Source organism: Cibotium barometz, chromosome 41 (genome assembly GCF_041138505.1).
Source record: "Cibotium barometz isolate CiBa-2024 chromosome 41, ASM4113850v1, whole genome shotgun sequence".
Taxonomy (NCBI): Eukaryota; Viridiplantae; Streptophyta; class Polypodiopsida; order Cyatheales; family Cibotiaceae; genus Cibotium; species Cibotium barometz.
Genome location: NC_141086.1, coordinates 33,062,660 through 33,086,616, shown reverse-complemented (window position 1 = coordinate 33,086,616; position 23,957 = coordinate 33,062,660). Strand labels below are relative to the sequence as shown.

Below are 23,957 nucleotides of genomic sequence, written 5' to 3'. Positions count from 1 at the left end.
TTGTGGTGATGGAGTAAGTCTGGATAATGGGACTCAGATTCATCCGAGGAATCTAAGTTAGCTCCCTCCTCCACCGAAGCCTGTAATTTGCGTTCCATCCAATCCCAAAGGTCATTCCATAAAGTTAGACTACCTTTTAACAAGGTGCTAATGGGCATTTGGATTGGGGGAAAGGAAGGCTGAGAGGCCGGCAGGTCGGCGTTGATGAGTAGGAGCTTCATGAGGTGCAGGGCCTTCCTGAGGAAAAGAAGGCTGAGAGGCTGGCCAAGTTGCCTTTATAAGGTGGACTAGCAATAGTATATAGAAGTTTAATTTGGTCCTTATTTGATGGGTGTGGAGGTTGAGATTTGGTTGCCGTAGGAGGATAAAATACCTAAGCAAATTTGGTGTGCAGACCTCGTGAGTCGTTGTTGGGCTCAGTGTCACTATTCGCATCAAGTTGTTCGATATGAACATGGGCTCAGTGTCACTATTCGCATCAAGTTGTTCGATATGAACATGGGATGTAATTTGTGGAATAGGCATTAGAGGATGAGGATACCCATGTGGGGAAAAATCTTCATTTGTCAACATCATATTGGTGAATGGATCTTCCTCGACCTTGAGCGATCAAAGATTACAAAAACGGGTGGCGGTTCAAGTTGAGCCTAGTATTGCTATACCAGTGCTTGGGCCTCCTGAAGACGTTGCTTCTCAAGGATGGCATTGGGATATGCAACTAGCCATTTTTCTTGTTTGGTGAGTTTTTGGTGGCCTACATGGGGGAGTGGCAGTTCAGTCCAATCATTGCTCTCGAAGGAGGAGGATGTGGTCTTTGTGAAGCCAGTGCAGATGTTAACCCAATCGTTCCCTAGGCCAATGTGCTTAGAGCATTGTTTCTTTTGGGATGTGGCCTTCTTTAGCTTGGCCTGCAACCGTGTGATGACATTTAATGGGACAATCGAAATCTTCCATGTTGAATGCTCAACACGTTGAGAGAGGGTATGCCTTCGACTGTGGAGTGAGAAACTGATTGCAAGGGGCAATCCTTATAGTAATGGTTGATTCCATAGCCATGACATTGTGCTGGCAGGTGTTTCTTTTGAGGGCATTCAACCACTCTATGGGGTCCTTAGCAGAGGAAACACAGAAGAGGGGGTTTCCTTGCTGGTGCACCTATAGTGTGCAGTAGTGGTTTAAGGTCCATGTGAGGCACTCGCGCCGCAAAGGGAGATGATGTGTTAGGGGTGCCTCAGGGATGACGAAGCGCATGGGCTCCATAGGTTTAGCAATGGACATGGTTGGAATCTTTCCAACCATGTCCATGAGCAATAGGGTTTGCCTAGAGAGGCAACGGTTGGAATGGAAAGATTGGCACTGGAGAAGGTCGTGGGGCGACGCTTTGTTTAAGTTGTTAGTTTGGGGTGGTGCCACCAGTAAGGCTTGGGGCCCGGGAGGAGAGAAAGGTAATGTTACAAATGAGCTTTGGGTTGTCATTAACACGGTGGCCAATTGCGTGGAATAGCTTTCTCGCATGTTGTTTTATCAAGAAAGATTGCCCATTTGCAGGCCTGATCAAAGGTGGAGGGGTCATTAACCAACATGTAGTCGTGTAGCCTTGGATTGTGCAAGCCCAAGAGGAAACAGTCCATTAAGTGCTTGTTGCCACTCAATTTTTTCCTCTCTTCGCAACACGAATCAAGGTACTTAATGTGTGCGATGTAGTCATGTAATGTTTCCTCAGGTTTTTGTTCCAATTGGAACAGTTGGATGATGGGGCTCCATTTGGGCCCATAGGGTGCAAAGCCAAGTATGAAGGCCTCTCTCACTTCTTTGAAAGCGCCTTTGTGCTGAGGGTCCAAGGATTGGAACCATTGCACTGCCTTGCCTTCAAGGTTACGTCCAAGGAGATGGACTTTAGTTGCATCGTCAAAAATTTCAAATGCCCGATAGATTTGGTTAAATACCTCTAAGTGGAATACGAGGTCTCTAACTCCGTGGAATTTTGGCAGAAGTTTGAAAATTTTCACCCACATAGGTTTTGTATGTGATGTTTGTGGGTGCAAGTGGTGTGACACTCCCCTTCCTAGAGCTTGTGCTAAGCTCGGAATGTCAAGTTGTGGCATAAGGGGAGGTGGCGCAAGGACGAGGGGTGGGAATAGATCCATGGATAGAGAAGAAGGTACATGAGTGTGCTCGGGGCGTCTATCCACGTTGGGGTGCAGGTATGGAGGGGCCCCACAGTAGATGAGGGCTCTTCAAAAATCATTTCGCCCTCACGGCCAAACATGTGTGGCATGGCGACCACATGTGAATGTGTAATTGGGGTCGAGGTGCTGCGAATGGAATGGACACATTGGGGGCATGCAATCATGACCAAAAGGTGTCCATGGTGTGTGGGGAAGCTTAGAAAAGTGTCAATAGTTTGCGTGTGGTCTCCTGAAAAATAGGAGTTTTGGCTCTCTTTTGCCTCGCGCTTAAATGCACCACCCTTAAGGTTAAAATGATCTTTTGAGGTGTTTTATGCGTGTAAAAACGACCCTAGTGGTAGACCATAAGCACCTCTAAAGATTTGAAAATTTTTTACTTTTTTTCAAGAATGGTATGGGTGTACCGCTTAGGTTGGTATGGGTGTACCGCTTAGGTTGGGTACGGCTGTGGTGAGTAAGGTTGGTACGGCTGTGGCTAAGGAATGTATGGTCGTGGTTATTTTTTTATTTTTTTAAGGAATAGTATGTCCGTACGCTTAGGCTGGTATGGGCGTACACTTAGGTTGGTACAACCGTGGTGGCTAAGGTTGGTACGACTGTGGCTAAGGAAGGTACGATCGTGGTGAATTTTTTTTACAAAGTTAAATTTTTAAATTTTATTTTTAGGAATGGTACGCTCGTAAACTTAGGTTGGTAAGGGCGTACGCTTAGGTTAGTACGGTAGTGGCTAAGGTTGGTATGGTCGTGGTAAATTTTTATTTTTTAATTTTTTGGAAATGCTACGTCCGTACATTTAGGTTGGTATGACCATGGCTAAGGTTGGTATGGCCGTGGCTAAGGAAGGTAGGACCGTGGTGGGTGGTAAATTTTTATTTATTTATTTATTTTTGGGTTCGTATGGCTGTATGCTTAGAAGTGTACACTCGTGGCTTTAGGTGTGAATGGCCATGGCAAGTTTGAAATTTGAATTTGAATTTCAAATTTTGAGGGAAGTGAGTGGGAGACAACTAAGATCCCCTCATTAACGTAAAGTAGGTGGGATAAGACTAACATTATAGGTTACCTCTAAATTAGTGGATTTCGACTAATTTATAGACACTCTAACTTAACTAATGATTAATCTTCTTAATCCCATTATTAATCACCTTTTAATCCTCTTCTTTGCCCTCTAATTACTCCTAAATGGTGAGGAGTTTAGGGATGGGGATTTGATAGGTGGATTAGCAATGTTTAGGCTAATCCAAAGATGTGATCATCCCTACTTAATCTCACTAATTAGGTCTCTAATTAACCCCCTCAAAAGAGGAAAAATTAGGCAAATGAGACCTAATTAGTGCCAATTCTTGCTAATTAAGGCCTAATTAGTGCCAATTCTTGCTAATTAAGGCCTAATGGGAGTGGACTAAACATGGATTTGGGTCAAGGCAAGTGTTTAGAACACTAATTCCACTCCAATTAGTCTAATTATAAGTAATTAGGCTTAATTTTTTAGTTTTTTGCTCTTTAAGTCCACTAATCATACTAACCAATAGATTAGTGATAATTAATAAAACTTAAGAGATAGTTTATGGTTTTTTGATGGATTAGGGTTCTATTTAACAATGCTAACCTATCTATGCAAAGGAATTAAGTAAAAGAAACCAATTTAAGCTAAAATTTAAGAAAAATAATCAAGGTTTAAGCAAAACCCTCTTGATTAAGCTCTCTAATCACCCAAATCTCAAGTGTTTTCACTCAAACAAGTAGTAGTCCTACTCTAAACACAAAGCTATACATGAGTCACAACAAAAAAACATGCAATATATCAAAATACATTAAAAAATAAAAAAACCACATGCCAAAGAGCTTACCTGGCACTGGGCTCTGGAGACTCCGTCGGATTCGAACCAAAGATGGCTTTAACAAGTAGCGGATTGGCGCTCCCTGGCAAAAACGGTGCCAAAGATGTTAAGGAAACCCTACCCTAACGTGTCGTGGAAAGTTGCCTATCCACCGAGCTCGAGCTAGGCTCAAGAGCTCCACCGTAGCTGCTTGTCACACTGTTCTCCCGCACTCGTACCATAGGCTCTAAACTAAATACAATAGAAAGCGACCCTCAAGTTAGGTGGGTTTGGTTAGCACTCACCACCCAACCGTAGGCTCCAAACTAAATACAATGGAAAGTGACCCTTGAGTTAACACTTACCACCCAACCATAGGCTCCAAACTAAATACGATGGAAAGCGACCCTTGAGTTAGAGGGCTATATAACCTTAGCCTAGTTCACCACCCAAAGCTCCAAACTTAAGTTAGAAAGTGAGCCTCGAACTGAATATAATGGTAAGTGACCCTTGAGCTAGAGGAATATAGGCTCCAAGCATAATTCAATGGAAAGTGACCCTTGAGTTAGAGGACTATAGGCCCAAACATAATACAATGGAAAGCGAAAACAACCCTCAATACCCTCAAGTTAGATGACCGTAGGCTCCAAATTGAATATAATGGAAAGCAACCCTCAATACCCTCGAGTTAGAGGATTGTAGGCTCCAAAGTGAATACAATGGAAAGCGAAAGTAACCCTCGATGCCCTCAAGTTAGAGGACTGTAGGCTCCAAACTGAATACAGTGGAAAGCGACCCTTGGGTTAGAGGACTATAGGCTCCAAACTGAATACAGTGGAAAGCGACCCTTGGGTTAGAGGACTATAGGCTCCAAACTGAATACAGTGGAAAGCGACCTTCAAGTTAGAGGACTATAGGCTCCAAACTGAATACAATGGAATGCGACCCTTGGCTTAGAGGATCCAAACTGAATATAGTGGAAAGCGACCCTTGGGTTAGAGGACTATAAGATCCAAACTGAATATAGTGGAAAGCGACCCTTGGGTTAGAGGACTATAAGATCCAAACTGAGAATATAGTGGAAAGCGACCCTCAAGTTAAGAGGACTATAGGCTCCAAACTGAATACAATGGAAAGTGACCCTTGGGTTAGAGGACTATAAGCTCCAAACTGAATACAATGGAAAGTGACCCTTGATTTAGAGGACTATAAGCTCCAAACTGAATACAATGGAAAGTGACCCTTGGGTTAGAGGACTATAAGCTCCAAACTGAATACAATGGAAAGTGACCCTTGGGTTAGAGGACTATAAGCTCCAAAGTGAATACAATGGAAAGTGCCACTCAAGTTAGAGGACTATAGGCTCCAAACTGAATACAATGGAAAGTGACCCTTGAGAGTTAAAGGACTATAGGCTCCAAAATGAACACAATTGAAAGCGACCCTTGAGAGTTAGAGGACCATAGGCTTCAAACTGCATACAATGGAAAGCGACCCTCGAGAGTTAGAGGACCGTAGGCTCCAAACTAAATACAATGGAAAGAGACCCTCGAGAGTTAGAGGACCATAGGCTCCAAACTAAATACAATGGAAAGAGACCCTTGAGAGTTAGAGGACCATACCATAGGCTCCAAACTGAATAGAATGCAAATCGAGCCTCAAGTTAGAGGACTATAAGCAGGATGTAGGCTCCAAACTGAATACAACGGAAATCAACCCCTCAAGTTAGAGGAATATACGCTCCAAGTTGAATATGATGGAAATCATCCCTCAAGTTAGAGGACTGTAGGCTCCTACTTGAATACATTGGAAATCAACCCACGAGTTAGTGGACTATAGGCTCCAAACTGAATACAATGGAAATCAACCCTCAAGTTAGAGGACTATACAACCTTAACCTAGTTCACCACCCAAGGCTCCAAACTTGAGTTAGAAAGTGACCCTCGAACTGAATACAATGGAAAGAGACACTCGAGTTAGAGGACTATAGGCTCCAAACGTAATATAATGGAAAGCAACCCTCGAGTTAAAGGACTATAGACTCTAAACATACAATGGAAAGTGACCCTCGAGTTAGAGGACTACAGGCTCCAAATTGAATACAATGGAAAGCAACCCTCGAGTTAGAGGACTATAGGCTCCAAGCTGAATATAATGGAAAACAACCCTTGAGTTAGAGGACTATAGGCTCCAAACTGAATATAATGGAAAACAACCCTTTAGTTAGAGGACTACAGGCTCCAAATTGAATACAATGGAAAGTGGCCCTCAAGTAGAGGACTCTATAGGCTCCAAATTGAATACAATGGAAAGTGGCCCTCAAGTAGAGGACTCTATAGGCTCCAAATCGAATACAACAGAAAGTGGCCCTCAAGTAGAGGACTCTATAGGCTCCAAACAATGGAAATCAAACCTTGAGTTAGAGGACTATAAGTAGGATGTAGGCTCCAAACTAGATACAATGGAAATCAACCCCAAGTTAGAGGACTATAGGCTCCAAATTGAATACAATGGAAATAAACCCTTGAGTTAGAGGACTATAGGCTCCAAATTATAATACAATGGAAATTAACCCTCGAGTTGGAGGACTATAGGCTCCAAACTGAATATAATGGAAATCAACACTCGAGTTAGAGGACTGCAGGCTCCAAACTGAATACAAACTGAATATAATGGAAATCAACACTCGAGTTAGAGGACTATAGGCTCCAAACTGAATATAATGGAAATCAACACTCGAGTTAGAGGACTGTAGGTTCCAAACTGAATATAATGGAAATCAACCCTCGAGCTAGAGGACTATACAAACTCGAGTTAGAGGACTGTAGGCTCCAAACTGAATACAATGGAAATCAACCCTCGAGCTAGAGGACTATACAAACTCGGCCTAGTTTGCCTAGTCCTCGAGTTAGAGGCCCATAAGATACAATGGAAAGCATTACCTTATCACACCGGCAAAGCTATACCTTATCACATAAGTCAAAGCTAGGAGAAAAGTGATGATCTTGTTGAGTATCTATCACAATTGAATACACTCTAAGTTTATAAAGTTCTAATTACAAATCAAGGCATTCAGAAGAGAAATGAGAACTATACAACTCTTTTTAAAAATTTCCATCTTATGATATAATGATGTTAACTACTAACTCCTATGATTTTTGACGACCGACAACCCACTCAGACGCTGCGTTGTAATCAGTATACTCTCTTTAAAGTTTTAGAAAGAAATCTCAAATTTATTGTTGTTTAAAATAGGCACGATTTATTTTCCTCCTTATAAAAGTATTCCAATTTTTAATAACAAAAAGAACATATATAATGTGGACCGAGCTCAAGGGTTAGGTTTACGTTGGGTTAGGGTTTAGAAAGCAGGCTACTCAACATTTGTCGACTCTGAGCACTTGCCGTCGCTGCCGCATCCGTGCTCCACTCCATCGCCATGGGCCGAAGTAAGCTTTCATCTCTCTACGCTTTCAGCTTACATCGTTGCCCGTCTTTGTGAATTTCTGTTGCTTCGTGTGTTCTGTGCAACTCCCGAAATGAGGGTTTGTGTAATGTTTAAGGTTTTCGATTTGCTTCTCAGGGTTTCTGTGTGATGACTACGGCTTGTGTTTGTTGTTTTAGGGCTTGTTAATCCCAGGGTTTCTGTTGTCTTGATTAGGGTTTTTTTTGTTTTGTTTTCTGCTGTCTCGGTCACTTTCTGTGCTGCGCTGGAACCATTAGACGGGTGTAGCTTTGTAATGGGTCTATTGGTTTGCCCTTTCCATGGTTTTGACCGTCCGTGATGCGTTCCTAGAGCCAGTGTTGATAACTTCTTCTCTTTTTCTACCATCCTGGGGTCTCGATCCATGGGAACAGAGTGCATTTTTTTGGTGTTTCTGGTGTGGCCTTCCTAGGCCTCCATCACACCATGGTCAGTTTCTGAGGAGTTTTTTTTATCTTCCCACCTTGCTTGCGGATTTTTCTTCTATGGGCCTTTGCTCTATTTCATCATTCTAGTCTGCATCTGTCTCTTAGGGTTTGGCTTGTGATTCGCGTTTTCTTTTTTCTAGGATGCCTAATTCTTGCTTCGAGCTAGGCTTTTCTTCCCTCCAGGTCTAGCTTGTTCTGAGTAATCAGAAAATTTCAAGGCGTAATCTAATGTGGTCAATTGCTACACAGGACCTGCTAGATGCTACCGGCAGATCAAGAACAAGCCATACCCCAAGTCCCGCTATTGCAGGGGTGTTCCTGATCCCAAGATTCGTATCTACGATGTGGGCATGAAGAAGAAGGGGGTGGATGAGTTCCCTTTCTGCGTGCACCTGGTCAGCTGGGAGAAGGAAAATGTTTCCAGTGAAGCTTTGGAGGCTGCCCGCATTGCCTGCAACAAGTACATGACCAAATTTGCAGGGAAGGATGCTTTTCACCTGAGAGTCCGTGTCCATCCTTTCCATGTCCTCCGCATCAATAAGATGCTTTCCTGCGCTGGAGCTGATAGGTGTGGTGTCGAACTCTGCTTTGCATAATTATACGTTCTTTGTTGAAAGCTCTGCACATTTGTAGCTTGCATGTGCGACACAATTCCCTGATATATATTGTGAATGTGTTGAGTGTCACACATGCATGTAGATCTATGTATGTGTAAGTACATTGGCATATCATGTGATATATAAGGCTTTGTTATATGCTAAGCTGAATGTGTTGAATGTCATACACACATGTAGATCTATGTATGTGGAAGTACACTGGCATATCATGTGATATAAGGCTTTGTTATATGCTATGGTCATAGGTAGTATGTATGTATATGCAAATCCTGTCACGACTCATGTGAATCACTCCTGTGGTATGCATTAAGTCTTATCAACTCTATAGAGTTTCATGTGCTGAATCTTCTGGCTCTCTGACTGTTTTGACTACCATGAGGTTATAAATTGCACTTTCTTATAAGGTGAATTTGGGCATGTTCCTGGATTCATCTAGGTATATGGAGTAATGGCAACGTTATCTGTTGCTGTTAACAATGCTGAGCTTCTTGGGGTGTTATGGACAGTTTGCCATTTTGGTCCCCATCCAATTAATAACTTTATTCGGTAATTTGCTGTTTTGGCTGTAATGTGTTCAGGCTCCAGACAGGAATGAGAGGAGCTTTTGGGAAACCTCAGGGAACTTGTGCCCGAGTTGACATTGGGCAGGTTCTGTTGTCTGTACGCTGCAAAGACAACAATGGGGTGCATGCCCAAGAGGCTCTTCGCCGAGCCAAGTTCAAGTTTCCTGGCAGGCAGAAGATTATCGTGAGCAGGAAATGGTAATGCTGCATGTCTTCTGGCTGTTGTTTAGAGTGTCTTCTTGTTATTGACTGATTTAAGTTAAGTCTCTTGTAGAACCATCTTAACTGTGTGATCATCACTGGCTTGCAGGGGATTCACCAAATTTGCCCGCACAGACTACATTAAGTGGAAGGAAGAGAACAGAATTGCCAATGATGGTGTGAACGCTAAGGTAATTCTTATTGTCTTAAGGAAGCTTGTATTCTCTTGTTCTTGCACCAAGTCTTCTGGAGATTTCAATTGTAGGGTGGATGCGACCTCTCTCTAGTGACATATTTGTCTTTCCTGCACAGCTACTTGGCTGCCATGGGCTTCTTTCAAAAAGGAAGCCAGGAAGAGCTTTTCTGTCGGCAGCCATCTCAGCCTGATGAGACTGGCCCTATAGTGAAGAGCGTATTTGGATATAAAATATATTTGTATTTGCTGCAACTCTGAAGTGAAAGCTTGATTTTCACGTTGATATCTGGACAGTTTTCCTTTTTAAAATTCTGCTGTACTAATTTTCGGAGTCAGATGTGTAATGAATGAGCTTTAAGTAAGGTTTCAAGTTGGTTAGATCTGGAATTCATATGAGGTTTCAAGTTGGTTGGATCTGGCATATGACCTAACTTAAGCTTGGTCTGGGATTCGGCCTTCTTGTGGCTATGCTTGGGTTTGAAGAATTGTAGGGATGCCATTCAATCAGTGTGTGTGCGTGTGCGTGTGTGAGAGAGAGAACTATCATGCAAATTTTTGAAAGTTGGCCTCTATATGTGTTCTTAGGTGTCCAGACATAGAAAATGACTTGCAAATTTTTGAAACTCTGTCTATAAATGTGTTTTTAGGTGTCCACTCAATAGACAATGACATCTACAAAGTAAACACCTCCTCGCTAGTCACAACATGTTCTGCCTCAATGCATGATGTGGGGATTGGAATTTAGCTTTGATCAATAATCATCAGCATAAAGGACTAACATATCAAAAAAGGATGCCACTGGCTATGATTTCATGGCAGTACATACTACTTTGAACTGGCAATTAATTTAGTCATTACAGTAATACATAGACTAATAATAACAAATTTCAAGTACCTATTTCCTTAAGGGTGTCTTGCCATGTGAAATTGCACAAATTGTAATTGGTAATGAAAATCCAGTCATTAAGGCCTAATCTTTAATTATCACCTAGTTAGAGGTACAAAAAGTGAAAGTAAAACTATATTTCTTCCTGTCAAAGGTGGGATGATCGACAATTAGAACCTTCAGTCTCACTGAGAAACCACCCCTCATGGCGGACTGCCTTCAATCAAGCTTGGAAAAGCCTCAACCATTCAACCATTGTAGAAAGCAAGGCCTACAAAAAAGACCCTTTTAAAGATCTTGATGTAAGCCTCACATAATCGTAAGGTAAAGCCTTACATAGACAACCTAATGTTCACATAGGATTTCTGGGTCCCACCTATTATAAAGTTTTGAAGTTAGTACACCCATTTATGTGAGTCTTCCCCATTTTGAATTCCAATTTTGTTGCTTTGGGAAAAGGATACTCCTTAATTTAAAGCCTACATAGGTCTTACAAGGCCCAGGTCTATGATGTCTAGGCACCAGTAATGTTCGATGTGAGATTTCCTACCAACAAAACCCTACCATAAAAATAGCAAGCAGAATCCCCTCTTTTTTCAAAAATGTATGTGAGTCTTCATTCACAAATATAACCCCCCTCTACCTTCAAAATACATAACACATCTCATCTTGAGTAATCGATTTTCATGCAACTGTTTCTAACTCCTCCAATCTAGACCTTGTTGTTGCTTAATCTCGACATGCAAGAAGCACACTAGTATGCGTTCACACGTTTCCACCATGTTTGTGGTATCGATTGCGTGGCCACTTGACTGCAGCTTTTGGTAGGAGCAATTACCATGGCCTGTGGTAAAGAAATAACCACAATGGATAAGGGTATTTTTCATCATCTCGAAATAATACTTCATTTTTTTAATATCAATCTTGACCTTCTATATATACTTGTTACTCTTTTTCAATACACTTTTTATTATCTCCACCCTAGTTTAGATATTTCACATTGTATATGGCCAAATGTCCACCTTCGTAATGAAAGCCAGCCATATAAGGCTAATATATGTAAAGAGAACATGTTTTGGGCACCCTTAAGTGTGGGTGGCCGTGCAAAGTCCACTTGCTCACTTTTCATCACACACTCTACTATTGGGCTCAAGCTTGGAAGCTCCTTCCTTCTTGCTTGTATTGTTCTCTTCTTAATTCTTGCATACTTCCATGTTTATGCTTGTATTTAGCTATGGAGCCTTGTAGGGTTTGCTTGCTTACATGTGTGAGTGCTTGATTGTGTGTGTGTGCTTGAAATAAGCTTGCTTGATTCTTGCTTGAGAACAACTAGATGTGGAGCGTGTGGGAGATTTAGAGGGAGAGATGGAGTGACAAGCATGTCAACACCAAGGAGTACAAGTTTCTATAGTTATGTGACAGTGCATTGCTCGTAGGAATGGAAACCTCAAGGGTGCTCAAGTCCTCGAGTTCTATCGATCTAATGTTTGGACCTCCATAATCCAATCACAGAAGAGGGAGAAGCTAGCAAGTGTGGCTACAACTACTTTATACAAGAGGCATTGCTGATGAGGAGTAGAACTATGTGCTAGAGTGGAATAAAAACACTATATTGATCCATTGTTTGTTTTTTTCTTGCCCATGAGTTATAAAACTTGTAGTACTAAAAAGTGCAATTACTGATCTAAGAGTAGAATTGTTACGATCCAAAGATTGAATCACCGATCCAAGAGTAGATTCATTCAATCCAAGGATTGAATCGCTCAAAACCTAGAATTGCCAGAGTCTGATCGTTTTGATCCCACAAGTGGAATCGCTCTACGATTCCAAAAGTGGAATTGCTTTGAGTACAACAAGGATCATTCCGGCTTTGAGTACAACAAGGATCGTTCCGTCAGGAATCGTTTAAATAAGGATCATTCCGTCAAGAATCGTTTCTAGTTTTCAAGGAGGATCATTGTGAGAAGAATCGCTCAAGTAGAATTGTTAGAGATAAATCGGCTAAGTAGAATCATCGATCGTACTGAGGCAATTCTGGAAATATTAAAAAAAAATAAATAAAAAAAACTAGCCAGTGCAAGGGATTTTGATCATAACCTCATACTTTGACTTGCTAAATCATTGTGAGAAGAATCATGAAAAAAAATCATTAAAAATATAAAAACTTATAAAAGTATGGAAAAACATAAGAAAATCAAGAAAACTTACCCAGAAATACCAAGAAATTACCAAAAAAGCTGTAAAAATAGAAAAACCATAGAAAATCCAAAAACATCACACAACTATGAAAAATCATAAAAATGATAATCGCAAGTGATTATGGCATTTGACAAAATGCTTATGCATTTACGTTCGAACCGAATCATTGCAACTTCATTCTCGAATCCAATGTTTCAGCACGAAACAAAGGCTGTATAGATACAAACATGGAGCTATAAGCCTATAAATATCCAGTGGGATACAGGTAGTGGGATACCTAATGTTGCATATGGCAATAATATACTTGTAGGACCATCTCCAAAAATATAAGTTGGAGTATCTATGGGTGCACGACACCATCCTACGCACCAGTATTGTTGGAGATGTAATCCACTCTTCTAGAGAGAACGAGCTCACGTGGTGAGACTGGGTTTGAATCTTGGAAAGTTGAGGTTTCTACAAATTAGATAACTGGAGGTCACCTAACACCTTAAGGTTTTGGGGTCTGGATGACTAGACCAATTTGTAGAATACCTTGGTTAAGTGCGCTTGCGTAGGAATACAACTGGGATGGGTGATCTCTGAGGATGTGGAATACCTCGGTTAAGTGCGCTTGCGTAAGAATACAACTGGGATGGGTGATCTCTCAGGATGTGGGAGGATCCATGTTTCCAACATGGTATTAGAGCTGAGGTTGCGATCCTGGAAGCTAAGACCTCAACCAAAGTGTGGCTTGAGAGGGGGGTGTTGGAGATGCAATCCATAGTTCTAGAGAGAACTAGCTTGGTTGGTGAGATTGGGTTTAAATCTTGGCAAGTTGAGGTTTCTACAAATGGGGTAACCAAAGGTCACCTAACACCTTAAGGTTTTGGGGTTTGGTTGGCTAGACCAATTTGTGGAACACCTCAAGGTTTTGGGGTTTGGCTGGCTAGACCAATTTGTGGAACACCTCAATTAAGTGCGCTTGCGTAGGAACACAACTGCGATGGGTGACCTCCCAGGAAGTGGGAGGATCCATGTTTCCAACAAGTACTTTCTAGAGAAGAACCAAGATACGTAGCCCCGATGGCTCCACAACCAACAATCAAGCCTACAGTGCCTAGAGCATGAGCTCATATTCTTGATGAAACGAGAGAGTGCTAGATGTCGTTCCTATGGTGGTCATACCACCCCATAGGAATGAGAGACGAATATGATCATGGCTATCTAAGGATTAGAGCCTCACATATATCCAAGCTAGTGTCAAAGTTTGACAAATCAAGGGATCCCTATAGCCACCCAGCTGCATTTAGATAAATTTCCATGGCTGAGAGAGTAACCGATCCCAAAACTAAGATCAATGCCTTCGAATTGACCTTAGAGGGTAATGCTTTGTTGTGGTTTCAAATGTTGGAAGATTCACAAAAAGGGATCATGGAGATATCGAGCTAGCATTTACCATAGACTTCTTGAAGACTGGTGTGAAGCACAACTCTGTTATATATAGTTGTATCAATTCAAGCAGCTTGAACACACGAGTTGGTGAGAGATTGTATCAACTGCCTTAAGAACCTGAATAGTAGATGCCCTGCTAAGGAAAAACCGGGCCATTGTTCTTAGAGGGTTTGAATATTATATGCTAGAAGGCATAGGATATTTAGTAGAGTGTTGCCTAGATGAGATAGATTTTGATGATAACTTTATAGGCATCCCTTCCACAGAAAGCAGAAGACTAGACTCATTGGTCAAAATAGAACCTAGTGTCAAAAGCCACGACACTAGAAAAACGGAAGCGCCTAAGGGTGGAGATAACATTACTAAGGCAGTGAGATCAAAGGGTTAGAAGAAGTGTGGAAATCCTCTCCTAGGGAGATAGGCCACCATATTTGGATCCAAGATGGAAACTGACTTGGTTTGTAGTTTGCCAAAGCAACCGCATGGTGCATGAGTGTCTAGTCTTGTGAGTAAGAGGGAACCAATGGTCGGGTATTCCTACAAGAGGTATGGAAATCATGAATCATCTCAAGTGTGGTTACGCTTCTTGTAATTCATTATTATGTAACCGCACTAAGTGCTTCATGAAAAAGATACATGGGATGACTAAGCTTACGACCTGTGTAATGCCGATCATCATAGGAATGAGCCTAGGTGTACATAGAGTTAGGAAGTCAAGTTTTTGGGCCCCCTCCGACCATTGCAAAAAGTGAGCTCATGTATATAAATGATTTATGAAATATGAAAACGGACAATCCCATTTTATCACAATTGAGTTTTTCTTACTTGATTGTGGTGTGTGCATGTAGGTGATGATTCTTTTCTTGCCTTCTCTTCTCCTACTTCTTGTCTTCTCTTTGAGATCACTCTTGCCTTCTCTTCTCCTGCTTCTTGTCTTCTCTTTGAGATCACTCTTGCATACAAAAAGGCATGGAGTAGAGGTAGAGCTTTCCATAGCTCCCTTCCTATTTTCTTTCTACCTAGCTTGTGGAAGCTCCATTTGAGTGACACAAGTGGAGATGGAGTGAGTCACTAGCGGTCTCACATTGGGGAGTTAACCCTCATTAGGGTTGGCTAAGTGCTAGTCTCTCCGAACAACCGACCCTTGCGTGGTCTTCTTTCTCTTCTTCTCTCCCTCTCTTATGCAAGGTAGCATGTTGATTTGGTTAACATCTTTGGCACTGCTGTGCCAAGGATGGGCATTTAGCTTAGGGTCCTCCATACCCTATCACTTGCTACAGTCATTGCATAGCTCGATTGGAATGCAAAACCACCAGTGGTTGTATGTTTGATATGTTTTTTTTTTGTTTGATCTCGTCTACTTCAACCATGGAGTTCAATGGAGCATAAGGATCTTTGGAGTCTTCATCAGAAAGCAGGAGATACAAGTAAGTGCCTAACTTTGCTCTTGAAGCTCATGAATTTTGTCTTCTTCACCATTTGTTCAAACTTGCATAAGTAGCTTAATCTCTTAATTAGTCTTAGGTAAATAAGGTTAGTTAAGCATTCTAGGTACCATTTGTTGAAATATACAAGTGAATAGGGTGTGTGCGGGAACAAGCCCTTAGCAAGAGGCTGTAAAAGAGAATCTATAAATGAGTGAGAAGCTGTGAAAAGGTGAGAAGTATCTACTGGGAGAGAATAAAGGGTAGTATGAGAAGATTTAGGGTATGTGGGAAGAGGTGGAGAGAATCAAGCAAAAGAGGTGGAGTGAATCAAGGAGAGATCAGTGGGATTAGATGCTTGGATGTAAACTCTATAAATTGAGGCATTGGCCTAATGAGAATTTGTTGGTTTTTGATTATCCATGCTTACATTAAGCTATCAGTTAACTACTCACTAATCACATCTTAATTATCATCTAATCTCTTTTCTACTGATGTTGATTCTAGCATTTGATCTACCATAGCTCATCACATTGCTGTAAATTTAACATGGTATCAAAGCTTAGCTTAGAATCCATTAAATTTATGAGCCCGTTATCTTGCTAATCACCTAGCTAATCAAGATTAGTAGATAATCAAGTTTTTTTATCCTCTTTTTTCAAAGAGCTTCTGTACTCCCAGCTAGTGGAGGGGCTTGATCTCCCTCCAGGCTTAACAATAGGCTTCAAGACTTTAGCCACACATAGCTACAAGCCCTATGCTCAAGCCCAACTAATCAATTCGTCAAACCGCAGAGTGATGCATATCACGAATTCGCCAGCGCCAATTTTTTGAAGAGAACTGTAGATCTACTCCTCCATAGAAGACATTGCTCTAATTCCTCTTGGCCCTAGGGGTTTTCAATGGTGCTCTACAAGCTGGTGAAGATAGTTTTTGATTTCATCAAGTCTACAGTGAGATCCAAGCTCTCCTTCAAATCTACAGGTGACTTTGGTAAAACAAAGATTAAGCATTCAATGTTTGGTCAAATCTTATGTTTCTTGGCTTAATTCTCTACTAGATTGATTGCTATTGATGGCCTTAAAAGGGGTTGAGCTCATTTGAACTCTAAGGCCCCAGATCTGAACTCCCCGCATACTCTTTTTTTGCACACAAAACAGAGGATTATTTTGCTAATCACTAATTCATCAGCACTAATCACTATATGTTGGTGTAATTGAGGGTTCAAATTAACTATTGGGTATGTGATACAGATCCCTGTAACTTCAGATTGCAATTTGGAGATGGTTTGATACTCCAACCATTCAGTATAGGTTTGTTACCCTTGGTTTTATGTAATTTTTGGATGTAATTTCTGGTGAATTTATGCTGCTGATAAACCTAAACACCAGATTGAGTTGTAAAAGTGTAGACACTGCCCTTAAATCTTGAAATTGGATCAAGAGGTAAGACCCCCTTCACATCATCATGAGCACGGCACAAGAGATAGCCAAATTTAATGGGGAGCAGTTTTATACATGGCAAACAAAAACCATGTATTTGCTCACGAGGAAAAATCTGTGTGGGGGCTAGTTGAAGGAAGAGATGAATGCCTAGAGGTGAGTGGGAAAAATGAGTGGAAGAGCAGGAATGAGAAAGCATTAGGACTTATTGCACTCAATTTAAATAATGAAATCATTCATCACATCACAGGGATCCAATGGGCAAAAGATGCATGGGATGAACTCAATAAATTATTTGGCACTCAAGCAAAAAATTCAAAGATAAATCTGTTTATATAATTCTACAAACTGGATATGAAGGAAAGTGAACCTTTAATCACACACTTGAACAAATATAAAAGCATTAAGCAACAATTGGCAGCCACCACTGGCAAAAAGGTAGAAGATGATGAGGCACTAGTAGTGCTTCTGATGAAGAGTGTGGACAAAGGTGAATATGAAAACATGTAGCAACATTAAAGAATGTACCTGAATTGAAGCTACACGAGATAGAAGGAGCTCTACTAGAGCAAAAGACGAGGGTCAAAGAGAAGACATGGCTGGACTCAACAATTTGAGAAGAAAAAGCATTCTTCACCCAAGGAGGATTCTCTCGAGGACGAGGACGAGGAAGAGGCAGAGTAGGAGGAAGGACCTTCACTTGCCACAACTGTGGAAAGCCAGGACACATGGCAAGAGACTGCTACAGCAAACCCAGTGGAGAAGGAACGACATCGGCAAACTTCATGGAGGCTCCTAAGGAAGTGGAGTCAAATCATCTTTTCTGAGAGAGAGAGAGAGAGAAACCCCACAATCCAATGTAACCTACCCCAACAGAGTAAAACCACCTCTGAGCCACCGCCGATGATATAGGCCATATGGTAGATGTATGTGTGAGCATATTAGTCAAGGTCACCGGCACTTGTAGTAGCCTTGGACGACACATAGAGAGAGAGAGAGTGTCAAGGACTCTGAGTTTAGGGAATTGAGGCACTGGTCGTGGAATACCAAGTAAGAGGGAAACTTGGTATAGGGTCCAGGTGTGCTAGGATTATTTACTTGAGGGGAGCTGTTGAAATATACAAGTGAATAGGGTGTGTGCGGGAACAAGCCTTTAGCAAGAGGTTGTAAAAGAGAATCTGTAAATGAGTGAGCAGTTGTGAAAAGGTGATAAGTATCTACTGGGAGAGGATAAAGGGAAGCATGAGAAGATTTAGGATGTGTGGAGAGAATCTGGGAAAAGGTGGAGAGAATCAAGCAAAAGAGGTGGAGTGAATCAAGGAGAGATCAGTGGGATTAGATGCTTGGATGTAAACTCTATAAATTGAGGCATTGGCCTAATGAGAATTTGTTGGTTTTCGATTATCCATGCCTACATTAAGCTATCAGTTAATTGCTATCTTAATTATCATCTAATCTCTTTTCTAATTATGTTGATTCTAGCATTTGTTGATCCACCATAGCTCATCACATTGCTGTAAATTTAACACCATTGGGTAGGTGGAGACTTGCTCTAGCCACTCACAAAAAGAAAAACACAAAAATTCATCAAGGAAGGACCCAAAATCTTAGAAATTAGAGGAGGCGGATAAGCACATTTTTTTTTGGCTCTGCCGGTTGTGTGAGAAGAGTACGGTCGTACGCTTCTTAGAGCCATGCCCGTGTCTTCCTTAGCCATAGAATTTCCTTCCTTTTAAGCAGATCTTTCCAAATCTGCTCCATAAATATGAGTAGTGTGCATTCAAGGGGAATAAATTTCATTTATAAGGGCATAAAGAGCATTAAAGGGTATTGTTGTATTGTCAGGAGAATATTAATGGTTGGCTGTCAGAGGACACGTCATCCTTGCACAATTAAGAGATCTGCTCCCCTGAACCAACAGGCATACAACTATACCTTTCCTAGAGTACGTCCATTCCTTCATATACGCTCATGTCTTCTACTAGTCATGGCCGTGTCCTTCTCAAGTGCACACTCATGTTTTCCTCAAAGTGTGTGCTCATGTCTTCTACTAGTCACCACGGCCGTGTCCTTCTACTAGTCACGGCCGTGTTCTCAAGTGCACACTCGTGTCTTTTGCTAGTCACGGCCATGTCCCTTCTCAAGTGCACACCCGTGTCTTCCTCAAAGTGTATGCTCATTCCTTCTACCCCACCACATCCATGTCGTCTTCCACAAGCGTATGGCCATGTGTTGATCAGCCATGCGTGCCTGCACCTTCTAGAAAGGAACGTGTTAGATAACCGTAACGCCGCTACGGGCGTTACCACGAGAGGGGACGGCCTCTGGCTCACCACCCAGCCATAGAGGAAGAATGAGGATTGCCCCTCATCCCCCAGGCTATATAGTGTGTGGCCTGCCGTCCACACTAGCCTGGCCGCCCATGACTCCGCATGGGCGTCCTCTCCCACTGAACCCCGGATATGGCCATCCGGTCTGCCGTCGGTCACAGGCATTACAGCCTACGTGACATTACCCCCCCCTTAAGAAGAGTTTTCGTCCTCGAAAACAAACTGGGGAAACCTTTTGGAAATTGCACTACGGCGTTCCCAGGTAGCTACCTCCTCATCCCTATCTGTCCATTTAACAAGTACCTCCTGGTACACTTTATGTCGGGTCTGTCTATCACGATACTGTAGAATCTTTTCAGGTTTATGTGGTATCTTTGGTGGCTCTATCAAGTCCACCAAAATCTCTGGAGAAACTGCGTTCTCTAACCCGTGAACTGATTTCTTCAGTTTACTGACATGGAAGACAGGATGGACTTGAGAACTCTCCGGTAACTCAAGTTTATATGCTACGTCCCCAATCTTCTTAAGGATTTTAAAAGGACCACAATATCTCGGAGAAAGTTTATCACACTTTCCCGTTTTCATGGTTTCTGACTGCGCAGGAACCTTGAGGAATACAAAGTCACCTTCTGCAAAGGTCACCTTTCTTCGTCCTTTATCCGCATAAGTTTTAGCGCGATCCTGAGCGCTACGAATGCTCTCACGTGCGGCTCTGAGCATATCATTCATATCTTCAAGGAAATCCTTGACAGATTGAATCTTCTCCTTTTCTAGGCCTACAGCCGTTGGAGATCTCGGCTGGAATCCATACATTAACATGAATGGTGTAAATCCAGTCGCTGAGTGTTTGGAGCTATTATAGGCAAACTCCAGTAAGGGTAAGTACTCTTCCCAATTAGATTGCTTCTTACTAACATAAGAACGCAACATATCCTCTAGAATTTGGTTAACTCTTTCAGTTTGACCATCAGACTCCGGATGATCTGCCGTACTCATACTCAGAGTAGTATCCAGCTTTTTGAAGACTTCCCTCCAAAAATGACTGTTGAATTTTCTATCTCTATCCGACACTATATCTGCGGGCAGGCCATATAGCTTGTAGAGATGTTCAATAAAGAGTTTTGCCAACTCTGGCGTTTTAACAGTTTTCTTCGTGGCAATAAACTTTGCCATTTTAGTTAACCTGTCCACTACCACCCACACCGAGTCATTCCCTCGACTCGTCTTGGGTAAACCGGTAATGAAATCCATGGAAATGCTTTCCCATTTTTCTTGAGGAATCTCCAGCGGATGGAGTAGTCCTCCAACCTTAAGACGTTCATGTTTATTGACCTGGCACTTATTGCATTTCAGCACATAAGTCTGGACGTCCTTAAACAAACTAGGCCAATAAAACTGTCTTTTTACTAGTGCATAGGTCTTCTGAATCCCGGGATGACCCGCACTTGGACTATCATGACTTTCTTTAAGAATTTGGGCCCGAAAGTCACCAATAGTTGGTACACATATTCTACCCTTGTAGAGTAAGTACCCGTCGTCAATGGAGTAATTAGCATATTTCTCCCCCCGACGAAGTTTATCACTCCCCTTTGAAGCCGTGGCAGTCAAAGGTGATGAAGGGCCTACGTCAGAACTCTCCGGTTCCAAACTATACCCAGAAGACACGGCTTGTCTCTCCGGACTAACTCTCGCTTCCCTTCCCGTTGCACCTTCGGCCAGTCTCTCCGGACTAGCAATACGTGCCAACGAGGGAGGTGGTCGCGTCTGTGAAGAAGTGCGTACGCGTACAGCGCGCCAGACCTCTGTAAAAGATGGATCGTGCTCACATAAACCACGTAGGGACTCCAAGAAATCATTCTTGAAGACTGTGAAACTAAGTTCATTAATCTGTGGCATGCGACTAAGTGCATCTGCCACCACGTTATACTTACCTTTCTGGTAACGTATCTGAAGGTCAAACTCTTGTAGAGTCTCCGCCCACCGAGCTTTTCTACCCTTCAGTTCATTTTGACTTGAAAGCCATTTCAGACTTTCATGGTCCGTCCGGACCTCAAAAGTGGCACCATATAAATAGTGTCTCCACTTTTTCAGTGCATGAACTATCGCTAGTAACTCTCGCTCGTAAGCCGAGTAGTTACGCTGCGCACGATCTAACTTTTTACTTTCAAATGCAATTGGGCGTCCCCTTTGCATAAGTACGGCCCCAATGGCCTCATTACTAGCGTCTGTTTCCAAAACAAACGGCTCATTTGGATCGACAATTGTCAAAACAGGTGCAGCTGCTACGGTCACCTTGAGCTTGTCAAAGCTCTTCTGTTGGGCGTCCCCCCAACTAATGTTTTTTGTTTTTTGACCGTAACTGGTCAGTCAACGGGACTGCGATTTTCGCGTAGTCCTTCACATACTGTCGGTAGAACCCCGACATGCCAAGAAAAATCTGCAGTTCCTCGAGATTCTTCGGCGCTGGCCATTTAAGAATAGCTTCTACTTTTTCTGGCTCCATCCGCGTACCATCGGCGGATATAATATGGCCAAGGTAGTGAATTTCTGTTTCAAAAAATTCACATTTGCTTTTCTTTGCAAATAATTTGTGCTCTCGCAACAACTTGAACACTAGACGCAAATGCTCTATGTGTTCTTTCTGTGTCTTACTGTACACAAGAATATCATCTAGGAAAACTACTACGAATTTTCCCAGATATGGACGTAAAATACTATCCATCAGCGTCATAAACGTCGCTGGAGCATTGGTTAGCCCAAACGGCATAACCAAAAACTCAAAATGCCCGAAACGGGTCCTAAATGCTGTCTTCGCAACATCTTCTTGTTTAATTCTAACCTGATGATACCCAGATCTCAGGTCTATTTTTGTGAAGTATCTCGATCCATAGAGTTGATCAAACAACTCATCCATGCGTGGCATCGGATACTTGTTCTTAATCGTTATCTGATTAAGAGCCCTATAGTCTATGCACATCCGCATAGATCCGTCTTTCTTCTTTACCAGAAGAATAGGCGATGCCCACGGACTTGAACTAGGCCGAATAAAGCCTTTGTTCAAATATTCCGTTAATTGTTTTTCCACCTCCTGTGCCTCGGAGTGGCTTAATCGATAAGCAGGTTTGCTTATAGGTTTTGATCCTGGCATAACTTCGATGCCATGGTCTACTTCCCTAGATGGTGGTAAACCATCTGGTAAATCATCAGGAAAAACATCCTGAAATTCCTCTAATAAATTCTTTAAAGTATCTACGTACTTTTTCTTTAATGTCTCATTCACCTTGGATTTTTTCTTGTTTGAATCACATGCATGCCAAACAGGGTTTTCAAACAGTGGGTCTCGTCCAAGGTTATTTTGTTTTTCTTGTTTGTCTACGCAAACATCATTTATCGTTTCATCTACGGAAACAGAATTCAAAAGAGGGTAACAAGCATATACCTCCGCTATCTGGTCTCTGCGGACCGCTGTACACAATTCCATGGAGGAAATAAGTGGTGTGGCAGGGACAGTACGGTCGCCCTGCAGGGTGATGACTCTACCTCCATGCTCAAAACATAGCGTGTTATGTAAGTAATTCCGAACTAGACTAGGGCCCAAGCTATACAGCCACTCCCTGCCTAGATATACGTCTGCTCTGGCTAAGTGCATGACCTGAAAGTCAAGCGGAGCCTTGTAGTCCTGCATAGATAATGGGACCCCCAATACTACGGTATTCCATACCGTTTTGTCATATCCGTTGGCTAGGCCAACAGTATATTCATGATTACTCCAGGTCTCAGTCAACCCCAACTTCTTGACTAACGAATAGTTCAAGAAGTTGTGGCTAGCTCCATCATCAATAAAAACTGTGACTCTACGGCCACTTATGGTGCCATACATGCGCACCATGTCATGCGGACCTACAGTAGGCTGCCACATCGCTGGTGTCACTGAACAAGCGTGATGCTCATCACTATGACACACTGTCACCTCTCTGAACTCTGCGGAACTGAGAGGGAGTCTCTGCACTGTATGCAACTGCCTAGAAGATTTACCATCTTTCTTGGGCTCGTTGCCACTCGTGCTGGCTTTAGGCTTTGGACACTCAGCCTTCGTGTGTCCTACTTCATTGCAATTAAAGCAGCGATTTTCCTTTCGCGCTTTAATATATTGCTCTTTCTTTTGGTTTTCGGTGTCTCTTTTTTTTCTGGATGGTCGCGGTTTTTTAGACCAATGACCACCCTGTCCTTCCTGGTCCGTCCTATCCCCTTGTTTCTCACTGCGGAACCCTTTTCTTTTGAGGCCTGACCTCCTCTTTTCACTACCCTCGGCCCTGCTAGAACCACCACGCGCACTACGGCGCTTGATGTCATCGAATATCTGTGCATATTGAATTGCCTCTGCTAAGTCTTTAGGCTGTAGGGGTTCTACGTACTCAAGGTAATCATCTTTGAGGCCTCTCTTAAAGCCCCGCAATGTTTGGAATGCATCGATTCCTTTTAACTTGAGTACTATCTCCCTGTAGTTTGAGATGTACTGAGTTAGGGATTTGTTCTCCATCGAGCACTTGTCCCATAACTCCCAACTTCTCTCTGCTTCATTAACAGGCAAAAATTCTTTTCGAAACATCGTTTCAAATTCCGTCCAAGTGGCAGGGCGAGTTGTCAGACTCATCCACCACTTGTACGCTTTGCCGGTTAAAGAGAGGCTAGCCTCTACGGGCTGTATACGGCTAGGCTGCTGTCGCAGCGCGTGCAAATCTGA

At 42.3% G+C, this 23,957-nt stretch overlaps 1 protein-coding gene across 1 annotated transcript; it reads left to right on the top strand.

Moving 5' to 3' along the window:
• The first annotated feature begins 7,321 nt into the window (after positions 1-7,321).
• On the top strand, positions 7,322-9,876 carry LOC147614886 (large ribosomal subunit protein uL16-like). Its single transcript, XM_086780219.1, has 5 exons — positions 7,322-7,458; positions 8,171-8,489; positions 9,117-9,299; positions 9,412-9,493; positions 9,615-9,876. The coding sequence occupies exons 1-5, from the start codon at positions 7,449-7,451 to the stop codon at positions 9,687-9,689; spliced, it is 669 nt and encodes a 222-aa protein (XP_086636345.1). The 5' UTR covers positions 7,322-7,448; the 3' UTR covers positions 9,690-9,876.
• The last annotated feature ends 14,081 nt before the right edge of the window (positions 9,877-23,957 follow it).